Consider the following 26,538-nt stretch of genomic DNA (forward strand, 5'->3'; position numbering starts at 1 on the left):
TCTCATAAAGTATTCAGTTCAGTTTAGTTCAGCTCTAATAAGTTCGGTTCAGTCAATGAGAACAGACCCTTACTAAATAAGTCAAAACTAATTTTGCCGAACATACCCTTAGCGACGAAGTTGTTAATAATGAACAGTGAATCTGATCCAAAGGACCCTGGCAAACACCTGGAATACAAGGGAAGGAAGAAAGCAGGGGAATGAGAACAGAACATCCATCACGTGTTCACAATCACATAATTCAGATCCTGCTATTCATTCTTTCAAACGTGGACCAACTTTATACAAATACCCTTCAAATTATTAACCAATCAATTAATTATTCTATTTAATTAATTAATCAATAATTAACCCCCTTAATTTAATCCTCCTTATTAAATCCCCGCCTAAATCCTTTATATACCTTTCAAAATCAAAATCCACCAAATTAAAAAAAAAATTCAAAAAAATAAATTAAATTCCAGCCAAAAAGGCAAAAAGCACATTCCATAAAATCATAAATTAATTTTTTAAAAAATCATTCCCCATATTCACTCTTCCCTCCCCTTCATTTTCTCTCTCTTCACACTTAATTTCTCTCTCCTCTTTTTTTTGAAATTCATTCAATCAATATTTTTTTTGAGCTACTTGTTATTATTATTACTAGTACAAAGTACTAAGTAGTAATTGTGAAGAAAGATTTGATTTTTATTTTAGGGTTTATTTTTTTTATTTTGGTTTGTTGAATTTGGGAGTGAGAATCGAAATCTGAGCAGATCTCGCCGGAAAAATCAATGGCGAACGGTGAAGCGACGGCGGCGCCGGCGAAGTTAACGACGTCGGCGTCGTTTAAGTACCGGAAAAAGAGCGGCGGACATTCGAGAGTAAATTCGGGTGTTGAAGATGTTAATTTGTTGCACGGTTCTGATCCTGTTCGCGTTGAGCTCACTCGCCTTGAGAATGAAGTTCGAGGTTTTTTTTATTTTTTATTGTTGGATGAATTAATTATTTTATTGTTGGCATTTTTGAAAATTTGAATTTTTTTTGGTATTCGTATCGAATATATTGTGGTCCCGAATGAACATATAATTCAAAGATTACAAATATTTAGTTCAAAGATTACAAACATATAGTTTAAAGATTATGAATATAGTTGATTTGCTATTGTGTTAACATGGAAATTTGCAGAGTGATTTAAGGGTGTTTTTGATTGTTATGTGGTTTAATTTTTTGATGGATATTTTGAGAGGCAATTTTTGATTTTGTTTTTAAAAAATCTATATTGATTGGCATTTTCAAATTGTTGCTGAAAATATAAGGAATGATATATTTTTTTTTCTTTTGATTGATTTACGCGATTTGTCTTTAAAAAAAAAAAAATAATTTAAAATGGGTTTGTAAATTTAGGTAGAGGATGTTCCGTTTTGAGTTGTGACTGCTGAGTTCTGTCACTTTTTTTGATCAATTCTTAATTAAGTAAAAGGTTGTTTTTTTTGCTTTATTAATCGAATTTTGTATTTTAGGTAGTTGAATGACTTTTAGTGTTCTAATTTTTTAATTGAATAAATACGAAGTATGAAATTGTTTGTCTCCTTGCTATAATTAAATTAAGAGTGAATATGGATTATTAATTTTGGATTTTAGGTAGATTATGTTGTATTTTATGACAAATTTAAGATTAATTTCCTTAGATGGAAATGATTAATTTTATTGGGTTATTGTCATTGAATTGCAAAAATGTATATTTCTATTTTATAGCATCAAAAAGTAACACAGCATCTATTGACTGAAGAGGTAAGTTAGATTATTACGCTACCTCAGGAATTATGTTTTCCCTATAACTTAATAATGTTATGGATAAAATTTGGAAACTTTGAATTGTAATGCATACTCTTTTCTAAAACAAGAACAATTTGTCAAATGTGATCTATTAGATGGCTGCAACATCTGTTTATATTTGCTTTTTTGTGATTGATGACGAAATCAATGGTTAATTATGGATATGAACAAAAGGTTAAGATGTTTAGTAAAAAAAATGGTTGATATTTACAGAAAAAAAAGTATTAACTTTTGATGAGAGTGAATTGATTTTTGTTCGCTATGTTAGAATATGATTATGAAAGTGAAGAGAATAATGTTACTGTATGGGAGGACTTATTTTTTCTATATTGTGCGAATACGGAGTAGAACATCATTATACAGACCCTCTTTCTGGTTAGCTTTATGTGGCTGTCTGTCATGATGACTGTGTGGAGCAACGTAGGCAGTTTAGGTGTTTTAGCTTGTCTGCATATTTACTCCGAGACAGACAAAGTTTTGTATTAGGTTCAATGGCTGTCAACCCACCTGGTTTAGATAGTGGTTTAACCTAAGCTGTTGAAAATAGTATTTGGATTTGTCCTTGCATATTAGGGTAAATTAGCATAGTGATAGGCCTCCTAGTATTGCTGTGATGTCTTGTGAATAGGAAAGCAAATTTCAGTAGTTACACCTACATTGGAACTGATAATTCTAACTGTAGTTGATTGTCCTTCAAATGTAGGATATGGAGTAGCTTTTTTTACTTAAATAAGCTGGTGCATGATCAGATGGACACCTTGTAAATGTATCATTGCATCTAATTCATGTATACTTTTTTTGTTCATGCTGCAGAGAAGGATAGAGAATTAGGAGAAGCTCATGCAGAAATCAAGGGATTAAAACATTCAGAACGCCTTAAAGAAAAGGCAGTCGAAGAGGTATTTTGACATTATTCTGCCTCCCCTTATTCTTGCTCTATCAAGTATTGCATATTTCCCACTCTTCCCATCTACCCAATACTTGAAATGCAATAGGATTTGGAGTTTTGAGGCCAGTGTATTAAAAGGCACTCTGTGTGCTGTGATTTGAGAGCGTTAGGCATGGTGATCTCAGCGAGGTGTAATTGGTGCATTGTAGGTGATGGAAAAACATTAGTCATGTATACGTGTGTTTTATTAAATTGTTGCTGGTTTTAAGCTTTAATATCTAACTAGCTGTAACCCCATGTAACTGCATCCACTTGGCGAAGATTTTAATTTTTTTTTTAAATTCACTTAGATTTGAAGAGTCATTAAATAAAATCTAAAGGGGGCTATCACGAAGGATTGCCTCAAATGCAACTACTAACTAAAGTATGGATTAGTTAAATATGGATTAATTGCATTTCTAAATTTTGGATGCTGATGAAACTTTGACTCAATGGCTAACCAATATCAAGCAAGGGTACAAATAAGATATTTTTTTACCTTTTTTTTTTATAATTATATTGTTGATCTGTTGTAATGAAACTATTATGAACTCTTCCCAATAAAGTATTATTTTGTTAGTTCTTGCGAACTAAATTAAATCATATAAACACATGGGAGTAATTGATTCAATCAAGAGAAAATTTGAGGAAAATTCAGGGATGGGAGTCAGAGTAATTGAAGTGCATTGTTATAAAAGTTTAAATGTCTGTAGCTAATTTTGTCTTTTGTCAAGAATTTATAATATTGTTTAGGTGAATGATCATAGTTTCCCATGGAACACATGTACCTTTGCTTAGGTTTACACCTCGGCCTCCCGTTTTATGCTTAGGCCCTGGGAACCTACAAGTGAATATTCTTTGTGGCTTCCATATTGCTACTCAATACTTTCACTGCAGATTGCACATCTATCTCAGCTGTGCTAAATTGCTAATATTATTGACAGGCAAATATGATGGCTTCTTCTTGCTTAATGCTTAATAATAGACAAAGTGTCGTTCTTTCATGGATCAATTTAATCAAAAACCAATGGCCATGAAAGGATTAGAAATAGTAAGTGAACCATACTCAGTGTTTTTGTTTGATAAATGAAATCGAGGACAGTACACAGTGAATTTAATAGTTTCCTAGATTTTTTTTTTTTCTTTTCTGAAGAACTTCATGTGACTTGAATAAGTTCTATGGACAAATCTTTTAAAGATACACTAATAAATTAAAATTATGAAATAGAATCTAGGTTGGGCCGTAAAACAATGCTTTTTCTGCAAAGACTTTTAATGTCTTTTCTTGTCTCAAATATTTATGCTCTTGTACTAAATAACATCATGTTTGCAAGTTCCATCATTTTTGGCATGGAGTCCTCCATTGACGGTCTACCATACCATTTGCGTTTATTGGTATATGAGAGAAGTCAGAGGACAATTTTTTTTTTTGCTTTTGGCTAATTTTGTGCTGAACACCGCCTTCTTTCACCTCTTAAGGGTATACTTTGCACGTAGTTCATTGAGATACATGTTCAGTTTTGTACAAATGAACAAGGCTGTTTGCTGATGCTGATCACACGTTGTTTGGCTCTATTCCAGCTTAGTGAAGAGCTTCAAAAGGTGGATGGGAAATTAAAAACTACTGAGGCTAATCTGGAAAGCAAGGTACCAAGCATTGATACTTTTAGTCCAAATGAAACTCTATCTTCAAAATTTTAAGCATAGAAGATGGCTTATGGATGCTATAGTGAAGTGTCAACTTAATATTGCAGAATCTTGAAATTAAAAAGATAAATGAAGAGAAGAAAGCAGCTCTTGCTGCACAATTTGCTGCAGAAGCCACACTTAGACGCGTACATGCTGCTCAAAAGGATGATGACATGCCACCAATAGAGGCCATTATTGCTCCGCTAGAGGCGGAGCTAAAGCTGTCAAAGCAGGAGGTACATCTTGTCCTCTTTTCTTCATTTAGTGCTGCATTAACCCATTGTTATTTTTCTACTCGAAAGTCAATTTGTTAAGGTAGTTTGCATGAATGTTGCATATCTCATCTTTGCCCATTCCCTTATTTGGATAAAAAACCAGATCTTGTGGAGTTGGAGACATGTTCTGATTCACTGGTCTATTTCTTTTCTAGATTGCAAAATTGCAGGATGACAACAGGGCATTGGACCGTCTTACAAAATCCAAGGAAGCTGCATTGTTGGAGGCAGAGAAAACTGTTCAGATGGCTATGGCAAAAGCGTCCATGGTTGATGATTTGCAGAACAAAAACCAGGAGTTGATGAAGCAGATTGAAATCTGTCAGGTATACTGATTTGCTGTTTCTAATTTTTTCTAGTCAGAGTACTCAAATATGCACTTTTCAGCTGCTTATTAAATATTATGGATTCTATTAGGAGGAGAACAAAATTCTGGACAAAATGCATCGTCAAAAGGTAGCAGAAGTTGAAAAATTAACACAAACAGTTAGGGAGCTTGAGGAAGCAGTGTTGGCTGGTGGAGCAGCTGCCAATGCTGTGCGTGATTACCAACGTAAAGTGCAGGAGATGAATGTAATTTTATGTTCTTGTAACGGATGTTGTTTCAACTTTCAAGAAAAAAAACAACTTGATCGGTATGGCTTGTGCTTTATGCTGATACTGAACTCTTTTTTTTTTTTTTTCCCTCTATAGGAGGAGAAAAAAACCCTAGACAGGGAGCTTGCTCGTGCAAAAGTAAATGCTAATAGGGTTGCTACTGTTGTGGCAAATGAATGGAAAGATGGCAATGACAAAGTAATGCCTGTAAAGCAATGGCTTGAAGAGAGAAAATATTATCAGGCATGTAATTTATTTATTTATTTATTTTTATTAATGTTATCTGTTTTTCAGTTGACTATCTTGATGACCTTAATTAAGATAAGGATGACAACGGCCTAAACTATGTATCAAGCTTTCACCTTAGTCACTCATCTGACTGTTTAGTGTTCTGGAAATGTTTACTATATGGCTGTTTGCTTCTCTTAAACTTTGACTTATAAGGATGACCTCGAGTGGGTGATACTGTGAAAGCCATCTAAGAAACAGGAACCTACAATAGTGCCTGTAGTAGATGACATGCACCTTGGTTTCTCAATTCTTTTATTTAGTGGGTCTAGATTACTCTTTTTTATCTTCGATTGGTCTGTGTTCTTTTTAATGAATGTTATTGTTGAAAACTATTGTGGATATATTTTAGGCAGGTTGTATGTGTTTTGTGTTTAGGAAACAAGTGTTTGTTTCCTAATATTAGTTAAGTCGGCTTCTTAATTTGTGTATATTTAGGGTCTGGTAGAGCTTGTATTCTCAGATTTATATATACTGTACAGCTTTCGCAAAGTAATACAAGTCAATTGACATATTTTTCCCTAAAGTTTATCAAAAACATATATATTATTCAAATGATTTCAATGCTATATCTGTATCATTGCAGGGAGAAATGCAACAACTTAAGGATAAGCTTGCTGTTGCCGAGCGTACAGCAAAAGCAGAAGCACAATTAAAAGTGAGACTTTAATTTTCTCCTTTTGGTGTACTAGAGCATTCTCTATGGTTGTCTAATACTTGTATTACTTTCCATTAGGAGAAATACCAATTAAGATTTAAGGTTTTAGAAGAAAGATTGAGAGGATCTGCAAGTGCCAACTCTTCTCGTGTCACCCCAGAAAGAAGAAGCATAAGCAGTGGCCGAACACGACGCCAATCTCTCGGAGGAGTAGAGAATTTTTCAAGGGTGGCTTCTAATGGATATTTATCAAAAAGAACAACAAATTCACCATCCGGGACTCTACGATCTAATAGTGTAATTGCATTGCTAAAGAATGCCAAGAATCCATCACAATCATTTGATGGCAGTGATAAATCTCTAGAAGCAGCTAAGCCATGTCCAATAATGCCAAGCACAACTTCTAATGGTATTGACAAGACTCACAATGGCTCCCAAAAAGAAGATGATCACAAGAATCTAGTTGAAAAAACAAAAACAGATTGTGATGACTATGTCTCTGGGGCATTGTATGATATGTTACAAAAGGAAGTTGTTACTCTCAGGAAATCTTGTAATGAGAAAGCTCAGAGCCTCAAGGACAAGGATGACGCTATTGAGGTTAAAAATTGCTGCAACTCCGAAACTCGCTATCTTTGTTTTATTCCATTGATGGTTACATTCTTACCGTAGTAGTATGAATTCCACAGATGTTATCAAAGAAGGTTGAGACTCTGAACAAGGCGATGGAAGTTGAAGCGAAGAAAATGAGAAGAGAAGTAGCAGCGATGGAAAAGGAAGTTGCTTCCATGCGTACTAACAAGGAAAATGATCAAAGGAACCGGAGAATGAGTATGGCTAGAGGGGTTGTCAATGGTTCTCAGCCACATTCTGCAAGGTAAAGTATTGGGGCATACTGAAGGTTATTTTAATTTGATTCTTTTCTTTATATGGGAGTTTGGTTTATAACCAGGTTGTCTTTTCTATCATTCAGGAACATTCGGCATATGTAGGAAATGATCCTTGCAAGGTAAAATTACACTCGTAAGGATTCAGTCCTTGAACTCTAGGATGATAGGGCTTTATTTTACAGATTTCTCCCTCCACAACTCGCTTTCTTCTGACATTCCCGCTTCCTATTCAAGAGGCTTCCCCAGTCTGCTATTCATTTGTAAAGAGCTGACTTCTAGATTGGTCCACGAAGAATTACATCAATCGTGTATATTTTTGTATTAACAACATGAGTGTGAATCTATGTGAAAGTAGTGGTGTGTATTAGGTTTTTGTGGTCATCTTTCAATTATATTTGATTTTGAAGGATTGCTGATATTCTGTAAAAGGGCATGGTTGCATGCCCCAGTTGCTACTCTTGAAGTACGGGTGAAAGCTACTTTGACTTTCATAACTAGTTATGGATTATAGATCTTTTCTGAAACGCCTCCAATTTCTATGTTTGTCATAATTGATTGTATTCGGAAATGAAACTAACTTCAGTTCCATTATAGAGTTAAACAAGGCTAACCAGAAACTTGAGTTGCAATGTAATAAGAATTTGCCTACCGCGCAAAAACCCTGACTAGTGCTCAAGTTTGTAAGCTGCACCCTTTGGGGGCTGGGGAAGTGTAGGGTTAGTTACGGGGATCCATCTTTGCCCCACTGACATTCTTAATTTCGATAGACAATTGGTAGTCAAATAACATATTTTTGACTTACATTTTGTTTGGATTGAAGAAAATAGAGGGAAAGGAAGGGAAGAGAAATTGAGGGATTAAAAATCTCTCATTTGGATAGCAAATGAGGAAGGAAGAGAATTGGAGGGGAAAGAAATAGAGGGATAGAATAGCAAGAAATTGATCTCTCCAACAATGGAAAGATTTGGAAGGAAAACTCTTCATTCTTTCCTCCCCTCCCCATCTCCTCCCTCCCCTTCTTTTCCTTCCCCCTAATCTATCCAAACACACTGTTAAACTCTCATTGCCTATTATTATAGACTCAGACTCTCGTTGCCTATTATTATAGACTCAAAACTCTCGTTGCCTATTAAACTAGTTTTTGTATATTTCAATTACATATGGCATACATAAGGAATTTCTTGTACATTCTCCATAAATTTTTGCTAGAGCTTACCATGACTATTGGAGTGGGGATTTTACTTGTAGTAGCATAAGCAACCTGCTCATACAAGCTACACTGTTAGCAGAATTTGATAATATTATACTTGTATAAAATTAAAAAAAGAACATTGGTATCGTTTACTCTGTAATAACTTCGTGGTAATGATACAATGTGTTGCATCCAACCATTATAGAGTTTAATTATGGTTTCAAAAGTTCAAAACATAGAGTTAAGTATAAGATTGGGGACTAACCTTTTCATTTTTTCACCTTTTGGGACCTTCTACTTTTTTCACCGTTTGGGACCTCATGGGTAGAATCCGGCCAAAAAGTGAGTCCCTTGGGTTAAATAAGTGAGTCCCTTAAAAAGTGACAAACGAAATAAAATCCCCTCAAATAAGTTAGTCCCCTATTTAATGCTTTTGAGAATGATTGGACGGGGGCGTGTAAATGACAGACACGTGTGCACGGGGAAGACAAAACTTCTACTGCAAGGTTTGTAAATGAGTGGTCCAAATTAAAAACTGAATAAAAAAAAAAAAAACCCAAACGTAGCGTTTGGAATCTTGTGGGTATTTACTCATTTTAGGCGCCATTTTTCTCATTTACTCCCCTGCTAAAGCTCTGCAAATTCCCTCTTCTTCTGAATATTCTTCGTCTTTGGTGGCTCCCAAATCTGGTAATTCTCGAAGCATTTCGCAAGGATAGTGAAGTAAACTACTATTGTGCATTTTTTTTTTGGCGAAAATGTATGTTTTTTTATTTGGGTTGAAATAGGGTTTAGGATTTTGAATTTTTTTTTCCTGATTGCTTCAATTATGCAAATTTGTGTTGAATTTAGATGTTGGATGTGTTCGTAGTTGTGTACATTAATTTAGATTGGAGAAGAGATTTGAAGGGCTGAAGGCTAGCTGCTGCTGTTATGGATTTTAATTTTTTTGAATTTAAACGGCTAGTTAATGCTACAGCTTTTATTTTTGGGAATTAATTTTCTGTTTAATATTTGGATAATATACTCATGTTTTGGATATGCATGCTTAAATTAATGAAGGCACGCACTTATTTCGTACAAATTCCAATGAGGGGACTAACTTTAGTTGGATAAAAATTGAAATAGGGGATTGACTTTTGCTCAGGTGAGTTTAAGTTGGGTTAAATGGCTGGAAACTTAACTAGAGGTCTTAAAAGGTGGAAAAAAAAAGTGAGAGGTCCCAAAAGGTGAAAAAATGAAAAGGTTAGTCCCTAAATTTATACTTAACTCTCAAAACATATTACCTTGAAAATCATACTCCTCCATCTTATGTTATAGTGCTCATTTTTTTAATCAGGAATTTAGGACAGTAGAATTCTAAGTAAAAGTATTTTATATGAGAAAGTTAAAAAAAAAATAATGAGTGACATCTAATGAAATTTAGAAATGGGAGAATTTTATAAGGAAAGCCTAAAAAAGTAAATTATGAATGAAACTTGGGGAAATGTAGGAGTATTTATTATATGAGAAAAGTAAAAAAAAAAGGTTACATGTATCATGATAAAAATATATAAAATATTAAAATAAACACAATATTTTTGGGACACTTATTAAAAAGAAATGTTTGCACTATATTATGGGATGAGATACCAACTAAGTTTTGGTTGATATTTTAGGAGGTGGTGTCCAAGACATGAGATCAAATCTCGTCTGCATCACTGTTCATTGCAGCTCTCTTTACACAACAGACTTAATTGTGTGACCCTATTGGTTTATAACATTGGTTAGCCATTACCCTTCCTCTGTCCCTAATCATCTATTGATGAGCAGATGGTAGGGTTGTTGATGCCGCCGCCAATAAGGGACACCTCTTTCTCTACGCTGCTGCTAGTGGGTGGGAAGTGGAGGATATAAGTGGTACAAGTTATGGTGGTGGCAAGTTGTTGGGGGGGGGGGGGGGAAGGTGGTAAGAGGGGGAGCCAAAGTTATTAAGGGCATTATGGTCACTTTATCTCAAAATGCAAGCAATTTTGAGCATTTAGCTTATAATGTTTATCAACTTTTTTAATTAAATAAAGCATTATCACGTATCGCTTTATTATCAATACTAGATTTGAAAATAAATTTACTTTATTAACCCCGACACAATGTACTACTGCTAGGGGTGTTCAAATCCGGGTACCCGGGTTTTCGGGTACCCGAAAATACGGGTACCCGGATTTTCGGGTAGTTGTTAAGTTGTCCCATGTCCCGACCCGAATATCTCGGGTACCCGGGTTTCGGGTACCCGAATAATTCGGGTCGGGACATAGGGTACCCGAATCTGTTTTTATTTTTTTTTTTAAATAATTTTTTACTTAATTTTATGTTTTATACCTGCTGTAAATCTGTAATTTACTTAATTTTATGTTTTATACCTGCTGACCTGCTGTAAATCTGTAAATCTGTAAATTTATACATGCTGTAATTTAATAAAAATATACCTACTAAAAATTAAAGTACATATTAAACTATTAAAGTACCTATTTTAACATATTAAAGACTTAAAGTACATGTTCTAACATATTAAAGTACTAGTAAAAGCTAAAAATTAGGGGAAGTCATTAGTTACATAATTAAAAACATACAAATTACAAAGTACAATAATATAACAAAGTCACAATGCAAATTAAATAAGATGGGAGGTCGTGCTTCATTCACTTGTGAGATCCGAAATTTCAATCGTCTCAGCAAGTATCACCAGCAACTCAGCAAGGCAGCAAGTCAGCATTCTCAGCAATTCAGCAAGACAGCAACTAATCAACTATATAATTAAAGGGTAAACTGATGAAATACAACGAAACAACGAAAATTCAGACATACAAAATTACAAATTCAAGACATATTTCAACATAATTCATTTCTTCAATTATAAATGCAGAATATACCACAAAATACCACGAAAATTACAACGAAAATTACAACGAAAATAATACGAAAATTACAACGAAATTACAACGAAAATACCCCTAAAAAAATTCAGATACACAACCAATAATCCAATATACCCACGAATTCCATAAACATACAAGTATACAACCAATATACCACAAATTCCATGAACATTGAACAATATACCACAACTTACAACGAAATTAAAATACCCTAAAAAATCGCGTGAGAATAGAAAGTACCTGAGATTAGAACTCGTCAAAATTGAGGATTTAACTCGTCAAAGGCTTGAATGAAGGCAAATCCGTGAAGGCTTGAAGTCTTGAATTCGTGTAGTAGTGTGAAACTGTGAATGGCAGGAAGAGAGGAAGAGAGAGAGATCCCAGAGAGGAAGAGAGAGAGAGAGAGGAAGAGAGAGAGGACGGCGGTGAGTGAATGAGAGGAAGAGAGAGAGTGAGCCCTAATTTGGGTGAGTGAGTGAGTGAGTAATTTGGGTCAGTGGGTGGGCACTGGGCAAGTGGGCAGTGGGCTTATTTACATAATGGGCAATATTTTGAGTTATGTGGGTGTTTTTTTTTTCATATTAATTTATTTTCGGGTAATCGGGTACCCGAAAATAAAAAAATACGGCCCATGACATGACCCGAAAACAGGTAGGTTTCCCGGGTCGGGTACCCGACCCGAAAATATAATTTTTTTCCCCAAATTTCCCATCGGGTTTTTATTCGGGTCATCGGGAAATCGGGTCGGGACAATCGGGTCGGGTTTTTTTGAACACCCCTAACTACTGCTCGATCAAAGATCAACTCTTGCCTAGCCCTCCTGGGCTCCTACTCTCCTAGTGCGGTAGTGCCCCAAAACCATTTATACCTTCCTTTTTTAACCTTCACCTTCTCCCTTACTCTATTATCCTTCTTTTACGCCGCAGAAAACACCAGTGAGTGTAATAGGCAACCCCCCAAACAACAGAGGATTCTGAATGAATTTGAACTGAATGGCGCTTCTTGTTGTCAGACCTCGCCATTTCTCTCTTCGCCTTCTCATGGCTACTGCTTCTTCTTCTTCTTCACGTTTCCTTTCTTCTTCCTCTTATCTTCACTCATGTCCTCCTCCTTCTCTCACCTCCTCTTTTCCCCATACTCTCAGGTCTCTTTCTCCCTCATTTTCTACTTCTTACTTTAACTTTTTTTTTATCTGGGTATTGTATAATTGGGCTTTTCTTGTCGACCCTTTTTTGAAAATTTCATCTTTGCTACAAAAAATTCTGGGCATTTTGTTGGGTTTTCTCAATTTTTTCTATGAGCAATGTTTTGGTGTTGTTTAGAATTAGTCTTTTCTGGGTTTATATAAATTATGCTGTATTTTGCTTTGTTTAGTTGATTATTACTGTCTATATTTTGAGGCTTTATGCTTTGTTTAATTGATTTGATGATTTTTTGTGTTGTTAATTTTGTTGGGAATTTGTGGGTATAGGGTTAATTTCAGATTGAAGAGGGTTTCTAATGGTGCAGTGGTCAGAAATGTGGCATTTCCCAGAGCATATATATCTTCTAGTACTGCCACTGAGTCTTCTCGGGAAAATATGGCTTCTAAATCATATGGGTCTGACCAAATTCAGGTATACTACTAGCTTCATCGTGTTCGCGGCCAGTATTACTAATCTTAGCTTCATCATGATATTGTATGCCAATGAGTTTTTGCTTCTCCATTGTGTTGTTCTGTGTTGTGCTATCCATCTACTTGATGTTGATAATCAAGGAGTTAATATGGTATTGATTGTGATATGTGCTAATTGCATATATTTTTTTACCTGTAATTGGACTTTCCAATTGGAGTAAATTATGAGATGTTTATCATCATGTGGTAGCGTTTGAGGTATTGTAGACTTGTAGAGTGCCGTTTTTCTACTTAAAATCATTACTAAGGGTGTTTTATATGATGCATTGACAATTTACCTTGCTTTAGGGGCCAACTTAGCCAAACACACCAAGAAAGGAGGATAATTTTATTGTATATGTTCATCATGTGGAATATCTCTGTGTTTCCCTGACCTTTTTTGAGCAACCCTTATGAGTGTCGGTTGTTAATATGCAATGCGTGGGCAGCTTTAGCATCTTTCTAATCATTGACTTAAGAGAGGACTAGAGTAGATCCTTGGTGAAGATGTTGTTCTTTCATCTGGTCTTGTTTTTCTTAATGATTGATGTGACTTCATTATAGATTAGATGAATGTGTGTCATCTTTCTCTGATTTACTGCGCAATTGTGTTCGCAGCTTGAGGTTTAATTTATACGGTATGATATATGCATGGCTTATATGTTGTGATAATTGCTTGGCACAGGTCTTACAGGGCTTGGATCCTGTTAGAAAAAGACCAGGGATGTATATCGGAAGTACAGGTTCTCGGGGTTTGCATCACTTGGTACCTACCTTTCTGAATTTTTTTTTTAGCTATTTGAGCCTTTGAGGTCCAAATGCTGTCTTATTATAATATTATGGTTAGAAATTAGAGGATTATGAACTTGTGAATTTAAATTGACTCTAATATGGGATCTTTCAGGTTTATGAAATCCTTGATAATGCTGTTGACGAGGCACAAGCAGGATATGCCTCAAAGATTGATGTTATCTTGTATGCTGACAACTCTGTGAGCATTACTGACAACGGGCGTGGGGTATGGAACATCAAATTCCAATATTTGCACTTCTTTGATAGTTTGATTATGTTTGAGGGTAACTTAGTGCTATATTTCACACAAAGTTTTCTGTTAATTGTGATAGACCATCCCAACCACTTTACCCAAAGGCATTGCTGAATAAACATCAAACAGTGCCTTGAGACAGCAGTTGACTGCTTGGCTTCCCCTGATTTTTCATTATCATCGATTGGTGATAAGTTTGGTTTCTGCCCACTTTTCATTTGCCTTAGATGCCGAACTTCGTTCATATAGTCCTCCTTTTCTTTTTTCTTTTTCCACCCTCTTTGGTGGATAAAATTTCCTGTGAAAAAAAGTGAATAAAATAAATACACTGAAATAATTCTATTCTTTCTAATCCCTATTTAAGTTAATACCTAGTATCTTTTATTTTTGCAGGGAGACTAAGGATAATGAAAAGGTTGAGAGAAAAAATGAGTGAGTGTGGGCCCCAACATAGAAAATGCTGACTTATATATGAGGTGGACTTAAAAAAAAATTTGAAGAAGATATAACAATATACATAGATAAGTTTGAACCAAACAATAGTAATAGGATATTAGGATAAGTCTTCCATTCCAACTTAAGACATGTTTGCAATTCATACTCTCTTATGAGGTGCATTGATGCTTACATTTACATTTCCAACAATGATTTTTATATCTTTGTGTGCTTGAGTAGATGAGTATGTGGCTAAGCAAAAATGACTGCAGATACATGTACAAATATACTTCCTATGAAACATACAAAAAAAGGTAGTTGGTGTAATTTTGGGGCTATATTTTATCCACAAGCATCATGACCAAATAATTACGAAATACTTCCTTCGTTTACTTGACTAACATTCCTAAAATGGAAATGCCATATTACATGACCCATTCTATATTAGGTATGATTTTGGTTGTCAGATTCACTAAACTACCCTTATAAAGTGCATGGGGGTTAACATTTCATGTTCTTTCAAAGGATAATAAAGTAGACCATGTGCACCAATTACACTCCCCCCCCCCCCCTCCTCAAATATTGTGCCAAAGGCTCTGGTTCTAGTAAAGTAAAACAGAGGAAGTATTACTTTAGACGATGATTAGCGTATTTGTCTATGATGGGGTTTTTCTTGAATCCTGCTTCTACCTTTAGCTGTTTCTTTGTGGAACTGAACTGATTTTTATCATGAGATTCATGACCTATAATTTCGTCATATCTATTTATAGATAATGCATATCTTAAAGGTGGCCTGAGTACTTCAGTCCCTTCATACCTTTTTACCTCCCACTCCCACTCTGTGTTTTTCTGTGTGAATGTATTGCATGTTATCACTAACTACTTATCTAGGTTCTGCTTCAGCATTATAGTAGCTCTGGTAAATGATACTACAATCATTAATATTTATTACTGGCTAAATCATTAAGCTTGCCGGTGATTGATAAATATATTTTTTTTGGTGTTTAGAGAGCCACAAAAGCGGGTGATGAGATTCGATCCCAAGATCACTTGGAACCGGGAGGGGAGCTCTAACCACTTGAGCTATCCCTCACTCTCATTGATAAATATATTTTAAGTGTTGTGATATTTATAATTATTTACCTAGAGGCATCAAGCTAGTGTCCACGATAATTCATGTGTAAACTGCATATTGTAGACATCTTCCTTAATATATTTAGTCATATAAGGAGTAACATATCACTTTATTGCAGATTTTGACTTTTTTTTTTTTTTTTTTTCTTTTCATATTGTTGTTTCTATCCTAATTATTTTTTCTCGTCTGTATGTTGCAGATCCCAACTGATGTTCATCCAGTAACGAAGAAATCTTCTTTGGAAACTGTCTTAACGGTAAAACCTTAGAAGAAAATCAGGATAGAAGTTGCAATGGGATTAAATTTCTTTCATTCCAATTTTTACGTTACAATTGCAATATATCCCCCCCCCCCCTCCCTACCCTCTTGGTCTGCTTTTGAAAATCCCTAATTAGGTTCTGATAAATTGACTTATGGTATCAGAACTTGTGAGTTTGTGTTATTACATACACGTTGTTTGTGTGACAGCCACTTTGTAGCATTGTTCAGCTTTGTGTATTAGGTTTTTTGCCGTAGGGGCTTCACTAAATAAGATGTCTTTAACCCTTCATATGATTTGAATTATTTTGGCTTGTTATGTCTGTATTGCATATTCCCCATTTTTTTTCTTTAGCTGTGTTTAATAGCTTTCACGGCTTTTGTGGTACTGAAAGGTGAGTAGGAAGCTTAATGATCAATTTGGCATTCCTGATTAAGAAACACTGATGCTTGCCTAGTTCATGCAGAGGTATCACATCTTGAGTCTACTAATGAAGCTTGGTTTAATCTATCGTCTTTGTGCTCCTCTGTTTATTGCACTTGTGGTTGCTTTGTGAATGGTTGGTTTATGTGCAAAGTTACAGTGGTATTCTGCCCCTTGTTGATTTAGTGTGATTGGGTGAACCGGCGAGTAGGTGATGGGTTGAAGAACATATGGCTGTCAAAAATTTAGGATGAGTGTTGCAAATGGGATTTGTAATTGAGTAGCAAGAGTAGTAATCTATACATATACAGTTATTATGCTTTGCTTTAACAGATAGTAATTGCAGAAAGTGAGCTGCTGCGTTTAATTGAAAAGAAGATATGGTTATTATTCTTATTAATATTAAAGAATTTATCTGGTTGGCAGTGGTGGCCATATGAGTATAGAACATGGGAAGCTGTAATTGTCTGTTAGAATTCATTGCTCATGGTGAAAATGTATTCTGTTTATTGAACTTTTCGCTGCATAACATGTGCTTCCTATAGTAAATTCTAACAGTATTGAATGATGGCTGCTAATTTATGCAGGTCTTACATGCAGGTGGGAAATTTGGTGGTTCGAGTAGTGGGTACAGTGTATCAGGAGGATTGCATGGTGTAGGTCTATCAGTTGTCAATGCATTATCAGCGGTAGGTACTTCGTTTATGATTCAGAAGTATTTACTTCTTTTTTTGTGTGTGATTCTTATGTTTTGTCTTAATGTGTAGTCTGTCGCAAGATTGAGAAAAAATTTCGAAGTTATTTCAATTATGCTAGTTGCAATATTGCTCCTCCTTGGAGAAGACTTTAATGGTTGACCTTTGACACATCAAAAATTCTACTTTCAAACACACAACAGACATTTTCTGGGTACACAAATATATTGGGTAATTCGGCCTTAGGCATCCCATGATCTAGGAGCAATAAAATTGCTCTAGGCCTATAGCCTTTTTTGCGCTTTGTCATCGGATATTGCAGTATGCTTATTGACATTGGCTTAAGACCCTGGGTTTTCATTCAGTTGCCACTGCATATGCTTTTGCATCACATTTATATTCATATTCTTGTCTTATGTTTCTTCTGGATGGAGGTTAAAAAATAAGAAAAGAATCTCTCTTAATACTATCAAATTGAAAGATGCAACTACCATGCAAAGGTGTTTCGGTTAAATGGAAAGATGCAACTACCATGCAAAGGTGTTTCGGTCTCTGATGCTCTACTAGTATTATGTAGGCTCTGGAAATCACAGTTTGGCGAGATGGAATGGAGTACAAGCAGAAATATGCCCGTGGAAAGCCTGTGACAAATCTGTCATGTCATGTGCTTCCACCAGATTCTGAGGATCGCCAAGGAACATCTGTCAGGTTTTGGCCTGATAAAGAAGGTAACTGACGACCAGTGTATCTTTGCTATGTTTTCTCTGTATTGACTTTGTTACTTGGCAAATGCTGTTTCTTTGTATTACAATTTTCCTTTTGGATTTGGCTGCTAATTCTACTTTTATAATGACAATTTCATTGCAGTATTTACCACTGAAATTGAGTTCGACTATGACACAATAGCTGGGCGTATTAGGGAGCTTGCGTTTTTAAATCCCAAGGTAAAGTATTGACAATGTATCTGGATACTCTAAATTTTGAGTAAGATGTTTTTATATGCAGTGGTGCTTGGTGTTGATAGATTATGAGGCTAATTCTTTTGCTAATTGGTTGTATGAATTATATTGGTAATTGATCATTGCGCCTTTGTTTTTCTTCTTTTGCTTTTTAATTTATTGGAATTGCAGGAGAGGATATGTATAATTTCTATTCTCTAGTTGGGGCTATTGACTGAAAGCATCTCCTTTCTGCTTTTACTTCCTGTTTGCAGCTTACCATTGCTTTTAGCAAGGAGAGTGAAGATCCAGAGAAGAGTCGGTATAATGAATATTACTATGCTGGTGGGTTGGTTGAATATGTGAAATGGCTAAACGTTGATAAGGTATGTTTTCCACGATGACATTCCATTTCTGAATTTTGCTCCACATTTTCACATTATTTTGCTTGCTAATGCTGGAATGTGCATCCAGAGACCAATTCATGATGTCGTTGGGTTTCATAGAGAAATAGATGGTGTAACTATTGATGCAGCTTTACAGTGGTAGGCTTTTATATCTGCATTACGTTAGTAACTATTGATGCAGCTTTACAGTGGTAAGCTGTATATGAGACGAAATCCTTCTACCCGGTTGGATTAAACTGCTAAATTTTTGTAGGTGTTCGGATGCATATTCAGATACAATCTTGGGATATGCCAATAGCATACGCACTGTTGATGGCGGTACTCACATTGATGGCTTCAAGATTTCATTGACAAGAACTCTGAACAGTTTGGCAAAGAAATCAAAAGCTAACAAGGTGCATTGATTTTCTTCACTTTTGATCTTTCCTTGGATCCAATGTACTAGTATTCTATGATAATTGTTTTACGAAACAGGAAGCACTTACAAACTATGATGAATTCCCATATCATCTCTTCTTTGTATTGTTTTTGTTTGTATAATATAAGAGCTTAATTTTACTTTCAGGACAAAGATCTTACTTTAAGTGGCGAACATGTAAGGGAAGGATTAACTTGTGTAATTTCTGTCAAAGTGCCAAATCCAGAGTTTGAAGGACAGACAAAGGTTTTTTTTTTATTACTCCTTTTCTCCTCTTTTGTGGCTCAATAACCTAAAGATGTTTGCAATTACATTCTTGAAAGTTGAAGACTGATGCTATGATGTCCATGGTTGATAGACAAGGTTAGGAAATCCAGAAGTTCGGAAGGTGGTGGATCAATGTGTGCAAGATTATCTCGTGGAGTATTTAGAGTTGCATCCTGATGTTTTAGATTCGATTGTTTCAAAGGCTTTGAATGCTCTCAAGGTAAGTTTGTGATAAATCTTGATTTATGAATTTATGTTCAGTAGACATTGTGTAGCTGACCTTATTACTAAACTGCAAGGATCTCCTATTAATTTTTGTTTCAGGCTGCTCTGGCTGCCAAAAGGGCAAGGGAGCTAGTGAGGCAAAAGAGTGTCCTGAAGTCATCTTCGCTTCCTGGAAAACTTGCTGATTGCTCTGCCACAAACCCTGAGGAAGCAGGTAATTATAGTGACTTTTCTCATTTAGGTTTGAAGAGCTGAGTTGCAAGACTAAGGAAATGGATAGTGACTTTTCTCATTTAATTATTGTCGTCTGATCTTCAAATGCGTTCTTTGCTGCAAGTAATTATCCTCTACATTTCCAATTCGGCAATATATATATATTTTTTTTCTGAACTTTATTCTTCTATTTTGCAATAAGAAACTAGATCAGGCCTTTTGAGTTCTGACTGACCTGCATTGAAATTTGAACCTAAAGGCTTGAAATTGGGCATTAAAAATTCAAAATCAGATACAAGCTCTCAAAACCTATTACTAGTTGATATTTACTGTAAACTCAAAAAACTAGATGAGACTAGTCAAATTACATCATGTTTTATGGGGCTAGCACCAATTCATCAGTGGTTTCCGCAGTTCCACTATCTATTGCATATGCACATGCATATTGCAATGAACATTCTATGTGGCGGAATCATCAAAGAGATTAACTTTATATGCTAAATTGCCTAAATGTAAAACTCAAGTGCTCAACTTTAAGCATGATCAATGGGTCCTTTCCATCTTATCTCTTTGATGTTTGATCTATTAAATATTGATCTTTTTACAATCACCACCTGGGCGTTCTTTTTTGGTGAATGTTGATTTGTCCTAGGGTCAGTATCCATCTTTAGTGGGAAATTTATGCTATTTTTAATTTGGCTTTTGTGTGCCAATAAATATCCTTTTTCCTGTTGATTAATATTTAACAAGTATATCTTCGTTGCTTTCTTTTACCGTTTACTATCTGTCTCTTATTGTAAGTAACAATGTGATTTTAGAGTGAGACTACTTATCTATTGTTGGATGACATATCCTAAGAATCTTTATGTTTGGTAGTAAGACTAGATTCTGGGATAGCTTTTTAGCGAAGGAAGTCAAACTGCCAGTTGAATGCTTAGAATAGAACATTTGCTGAAGAAAATTATATGAGAAAGTTGCACTAGAAAGTCTAGAATCTTGATGTGTAGGTTTATAATACTAGGTCCCCTCCCCAAATGTTCAAATTTTTATGAGATTTGTGTTCTTAAAATCTTAGTGATATGTTTATTCCTGATGAACAGAAGGTAGATATTTCGGTAAGTGGTGGGTATTCCTGAAATACATGCAATATCTATAGTTGTATTGGAAAGCAATGCCAACGATCAACCTTAAAGTATCTGGGTGAAATTCCCCCTACCCCCCCCCCCCCCCCCCCACTCTCTCATGCAAAAAGGTAAATAGGAATAACACATAGGATGAATTCTTTGCTACTTCTAAATCTATTTGTTCCCAAAAAGTTGAGGGATTTCATAGCTATCCCTGGTGCTAGATCTGCTAGTATCATTGTGTTATGTGTTAAAGAATTGGAAGATTTTTAAAGAAATCAAACCTCAAAAACAATGTGGACTCTTGGAGGTCCATATTGTTTTAATTTTCTGTCCATTGCTTTACTAAATTATCTTGGTATTGAATTATGCCTGCAGAAATATTTATTGTTGAAGGAGATTCAGCTGGTGGAAGTGCAAAACAAGGCCGAGATAGACGCTTTCAAGTGAGTTATTACACCTTGTACTTGAGGCAACTGTTAAATCTGTGTGCTAAAGGTGGTTCGTGTGCCATTGCATTGAATCGTTTATGTAAAATGTGCTTTTTTTTTTTTTTTTTTTTTCCACCTTATTTCTCAGGCTAGTTTTTCTGTTGATTTGTGAGAAAAGAATATCATTGTTTGATCTGGAGTTAGAATATCAATGATAGGAGTTCAACTTTCTTTCCATAAAACAGCTTTTTCCTTGTAAGGGGAGGAAGGTAGACAGTTAATAGATAAAGGATGTCACAAACCATAGTTAAGGAATTGTTGGTGTTTTTTATGTGCTGTCTTGAAAACATGTTTCATCCAAGGGAGCTTATATTTTCCTTTTTGATATATATTTTTTTCAATGTACTGAAATAAATTGTTACGACCTCTGTTTTTTCTTAAATGCAACACTTTGACCATGCGGATTTTCATGCGGTTGAGTTGAAGTTATTATATATGTGTAAGTGGGGTTTGTTGGGGAATTAAAAATGATAAAAATAAACGTGATAATGGGTATGTAGTTTATGTAAAAGTAAGTGACGTGATTGAAGACAAATATTAAGAAAGTGTGAGTGGGGTAGAAGTGGGGACCATGTGAGGAGAGAGATGTAATAAAATAGTGTAGAATGTTTCTGTTTAAGGAAGTGTTGCATTTTAAAAAAGGCTGATTATTGGAAGTGTTTCATTAAATAAAAAACAGAGGGAGTATATTTTAGTTTTTCTGTGATGGATATCAGATTTAGGTTAGTATCTTCCATTTATTCTAGGATGATTGACAAATTTGAGAAAATTTGTAGAATACTCTCTCTGTATCTAAAGAATTGCCCCTTTTTAATTTTGGTCTGTCCCTAAAAAGTGCCTCAATTTCTTTTTGACTGACATGGTTCCAACAAATCCTCAATTTCTTACCTCACATCCTAAACAACAAAACCACCTAACCATTTATACAACTTTTAATCAAGTGAAAAGAGATGGATGGGGCAACCTTTAAAGGGTAGAGGGAGAAGAAAGTGATGCTGTAATACATCCTTTATGCATAACACAGAAGTGAATTTTTTTATTAAATTCTTCAACTTTCCTTTTGACTGACGCTATCAGTAATATGCTTGCTATGATATTTCTTGAAGCTCCTTCATCTACCGCCTTTTATTTCCCCTTTGGCAATGTGGCAAAATAAATAAATCTGTGTTTCCATCCTCTTGACTTCATCACTTACTTGGTGAGCTTAGATGTAAATCACTATTTAACTTGCATGTATTACTTGTTGTCTTTGAACATCACTGGTGCTCCAGTACGATCAAGATTTATGCTATTGAGGGCTTTGTTCACAGATTTAGCATTAAAAGTGTAAGATAGGACTTACCTTGTTGTCTTGAGGTGAAAGAGGCTACAGTTTTGTGTATGCACATGATCTTTGGTTGAAAAGTTTAATCTATTACATAATGCTTTCCCTGAAAATATTTCCTTGCAGGCTATCCTGCCCTTGCGAGGTAAAATTTTAAATGTTGAGAGGAGGGATGATGCAGCTATGTACAAGAATGAAGAGATTCAAAACCTAATTCTTGCTTTGGGACTTGGAGTGAAGGTACCAGTGGATCTTATTTTAATATAAAATCTGTTATGATTTTTAACTTATCTTTATTGACTAGTTATCTTTTACCAGGGTGAAGATTTCAAGATGGAAGATCTTCGCTATCACAAGATTATTATTTTAACTGATGCTGATGTTGATGGTGCTCATATTAGAACTTTATTGCTAACATTTTTCTATAGATATCAGGTACGTGCTGGACTTTGGTGGAAAAACTGTAAGTTATGCATCTAAAGCTTTGTATACCAGTAAGTCTAATGTGTACGAGGCTTCTTTCTTGCAGAAAGCTTTATTTGATGCAGGTTGCATTTATGTGGGAGTTCCTCCCCTATACAAGGTATCGTTATTCTTCTGGCCTGTGGTCAATCTGGAGGAGTTGAGGACTTTAAGCTCATACACACCTCCTTGCTCATGGGTTCCTATTATTTATTTTGTACCTTTGCCTTCAGGTTGAAAGAGGGAAACAATTTTATTATTGTTACAGTGAAGCTGAACTTAAAAAACTCCAGAGTACCTTTCCTTCAAATGCATCATACAACATTCAGAGATTTAAAGGTTTAATAAGAATCGCTTTCATTCATGATATGCTATCATTTATTCAAATGCATATGGGTTTTCATGTCTTCTTTACTGAACCAGTGATTTATTCATCTTGGTTTTAGGATTGCTCTTTCCGAAATTCTTTAATTGCTTTCCCTAGTTAAATGGCATCATAAATATGTAAATACGAGCTCCGACAAGTAATTCTGTATTTGCATCTTTAGCATGTAAATTATTTGGGTTCTGAACATATCTTGAAGAAACAAAAATTTTTGGCCCTTTGCTATATGAAAAGATTGGTTACAGTTATTACTAATGGTGACTTAATGACTAAAGCACTATCAAACATGTTCCTGCTGGTAACCCTGAGTCCTAATTCGTATGTTAGAAGGAACAGGGCTTCTCCTTCATCTATGTGATCATACATGTGATTTGTTTGCAGATCTTATTCGATGTAGTATGTTCTTAATAGAACAGTGTTTTTTTTTTTTTTGCTCTATTGTCTGATTTAAGTATATCGTAGGGTTGGGTGAGATGATGCCTGCTCAACTTTGGGAAACAACAATGGATCCAGAAAGTCGATTGCTGAAACAGTTGACGGTAGAAGATGCGGCTCAAGCAAATCTTGTTTTTGCCTCACTCATGGGAGCCCGGGTTAGTCCTTTCAGTGTGCTTGTTCTTTTCATTATTTTCCATTACCTGTGGGGGATTTCGAGCCAGTGTTATTTCTTTCCGCTATGGGATTTAATATGGATATAATTTCTTCCTATGTTATAAAGTAGCATTCAATAATTCACAATGGCAAGTTGATATGAATGTCTTGGATGTAGTAAATCTGGGATGCTTGAACTGGACTAAGATTTCTCTGTTTTTTGCTCTTTCTTGTATGTCAAAATAAATGAGTTAGCATGACGCTTTTGCTGCAATTTTCCAGGTTGATGGACGCAAGGAGCTTATACGAAATGCGGCTAACATTATCGACCTTGAGCAGTTAGATATATAAGAAATATGCTGTGGATATGCACTGATTACAGCTTTTTACCCGAGACATTGCCATATAGCCTGAAGGTGTCGCATAGGATGTCCTCTTCTAGCTTATGAGTATTCAAAGATCAATCCCGAAACTAATGCTCTTCTGCAGAATAGTGGAAGCATTTTCCACATTTCTTGTCTTTTCAGGCAGGTTTCAAGTGCTAGAAGTTATTCATGTCTCAGGATTTTGCTAATTTTTGTAGGTGTCATATTTTGTTCAAGCATATGATTATAGTCCCTCCCAATTAGCGTAGAAATGAATGGTTTTGGCTAGTGTTCCATTAGATTTGTCACATTCATTTCATATGTATAGTTTTGTAGCAATCACATTTATACAATTTGTAATCTAGATATTTAATGGAGCTCTTTTAATTCCAGCGCAGATCTGTGTGTACCAAATTATGAGTTTAATTTTTGATAGAATTTTTAAATACATTTAAATCATTGATATTTCTATATCTGTATTTTGTAGATAGGTTAATGAGAATTAATCACCAAATATTTAAGTTTGATCAACAATGAAGAAACAAAATGTTATGGGACAATTTCTGGACTGAGGTAATCATCACCTTAATATCTTGTTCAGCTTTTAATCATGGTAGTCACTGCTAAATTCTATATTGATTTATAAATTGTCTTTTACCTCATTTATTGATTTACGTATATTTTTTTTTATAAAATCTATTATATTAAGAGAAAATCCAAGTTTATATTATCTTTTTATTTTATTTTATTTATTTTATTTTTCAAAAGAGGCACAAATTATACTTCCTCCTTTTTTTTTATTTGACACCGTTTGACTTTTACTCTATTCACACAACACGCTGTGACTCGCTTTTGTGGTTTATATATACAATAAAACATATTCACGTGCGATCTTGTTTGAATCGCTTCAATGTATATTTTATTAATATACACTTTTTATAATTTTATAATGTTCATAATTAGAGATATTCATCGTTAAAAACATGCATTGGTAAACGTGATAATAGAAAAGTGTCAACTAAAAGAAAACAGAGGAAGTTTTATCTATTGGTAGCGTAGGCGCGTAGCATAGTATAGAAAACACAAAACTATACTCAATGAAGCTACTTCAAACACTTTAATCCACCAATTGATTTTCGAACCTACCTTTTTTAAGTATACTCCAAAAACTCTCAAGGTATAGTCGTTTCGATGATTAGTGTGCATAAATTTTCAACTAGGACCTGTTGGTATGTTAGTGTCTACGTGTATTCATCCTCCGGATAGTCAATAATTAAATGTCGGTACACCGGGACTGTTTCGTGTTTTTTTTAGGTATATGATATGGTATGATTAGTTTAATTTTAGGTAGTTACCTTAACAAGTTGGATCCTGTACAACTTCCAGAATTATGTCAATCTAATATATGTTCATTTGACAATGATTAATACTGATCGTTAAGAAAATATTACTCGTATTATTATTGGAATTTGTGGGCTTGAATTAGTTTTGGGAAGTTTACTTGTTTTTGATTTCATTTTGAAATTTGAAATTCAGAATTTAAAATAAATACAAACCTTTCATTTCATTCCAATCCTAAACTTGTCATCAATTTCTAGTGCGTCGAACCATCCTTGGGTAGTTTACGCTTATGTTCTTTAATGGCGTACATAGAAAACTGAGATCTACCTTTAAATGAGTATTGGTTGAGGGACTAAATTCAAGATCACTTAAGCGATTTACATTCGATTCAATCCATTAATTTTTCAGAATTATACACTCATAGAATTAGCTGTACACTTTTCTTTCTTTATTAATCAATTTAGAAAAAATACATCTTTATTTTTCTTTCACTATTAGAGCGTTCTCCCGACTAATCTATGTAGGTAATGACAAATCTAGTATCTTTTATAAATTTATTAATTTAAATTATTAAAAAATATATTAATATATTTTACTAATGACTTACAAAACAAGTATAATTTATTAACAAAAACTGCATTATGAATATGTTTTGTTTTACAAATCATTCATTACTATTGTATGTTCATATGATTAATACAGTATTATAATATTCTATATAATGCATTTAACAAATTACGTAAAGTTATTTATAAATTAAAAAATTACGTATAAATATGTGAATATTACATTGCACATATTAATAATTATGTTTATTGATAGATTGCTAAAAAAAAATGCATTTATCATGAAACACATTTAATAAATGATCCTAATTTCAGTTTCGGATTTGTAAGATCTCTTTTTTTTTTTTTTTTTTTTTTTGCTACACAATTTTTTCAGCTTTCAGCATCAAATTCTTTTTTTTAAATAAATTCAGTGTAATTTTGTTTCGTATTTTGCTATTTATCAAAGAATTTGGAGGCCTACTATGCCGGGTGGAATGAATTTGAGACTCTCAATATTGATTTTTCTTTCAATATACATGCTAT

General features: G+C 34.6%; 2 protein-coding genes and 1 long non-coding RNA gene across 3 annotated transcripts; 2 read left to right on the forward strand and 1 right to left on the reverse strand.

The window, feature by feature from the left end:
- Positions 1–435: 435 nt before the first annotated feature.
- Positions 436–7,667, forward strand: LOC145583283 (microtubule-associated protein 70-1-like). Its single transcript, XM_081640497.1, has 11 exons — positions 436–951; positions 2,632–2,717; positions 4,328–4,393; positions 4,501–4,671; positions 4,866–5,036; positions 5,128–5,283; positions 5,404–5,550; positions 6,182–6,253; positions 6,332–6,853; positions 6,943–7,130; positions 7,227–7,667. Exons 1-11 carry the CDS (start codon positions 774–776, stop codon positions 7,243–7,245), a joined length of 1,776 nt encoding a protein of 591 aa, XP_081496623.1. The 5' UTR covers positions 436–773; the 3' UTR covers positions 7,246–7,667.
- Positions 7,668–10,749: 3,082 nt separating this feature from the next.
- On the reverse strand, positions 10,750–11,966 carry LOC145582483 (uncharacterized). The gene is made up of 2 exons (XR_014099887.1): positions 11,491–11,966; positions 10,750–11,120 (listed from the first exon to the last, which is right to left on the reverse strand). It is a non-coding gene; the product is annotated as an uncharacterized LOC145582483 (long non-coding RNA).
- Positions 11,967–12,108: 142 nt separating this feature from the next.
- LOC145583284 (DNA gyrase subunit B, chloroplastic/mitochondrial-like) lies at positions 12,109–24,577 on the forward strand. The gene is made up of 21 exons (XM_081640498.1): positions 12,109–12,394; positions 12,722–12,866; positions 13,590–13,670; positions 13,809–13,922; positions 15,719–15,775; positions 16,789–16,890; positions 17,474–17,624; positions 17,764–17,840; positions 18,110–18,220; positions 18,309–18,379; positions 18,495–18,636; positions 18,807–18,905; positions 19,018–19,146; positions 19,251–19,365; positions 20,867–20,934; positions 22,430–22,543; positions 22,622–22,738; positions 22,833–22,886; positions 22,999–23,104; positions 23,613–23,743; positions 24,024–24,577. Exons 1-21 carry the CDS (start codon positions 12,243–12,245, stop codon positions 24,090–24,092), a joined length of 2,205 nt encoding a protein of 734 aa, XP_081496624.1. The 5' UTR covers positions 12,109–12,242; the 3' UTR covers positions 24,093–24,577.
- Positions 24,578–26,538: the final 1,961 nt, after the last annotated feature.

This window comes from Chenopodium album, chromosome 15, assembly GCF_948465745.1.
Source record: "Chenopodium album chromosome 15, dcCheAlbu1.1, whole genome shotgun sequence".
In the NCBI taxonomy this organism is placed as follows: domain Eukaryota; kingdom Viridiplantae; phylum Streptophyta; class Magnoliopsida; order Caryophyllales; family Amaranthaceae; genus Chenopodium; species Chenopodium album.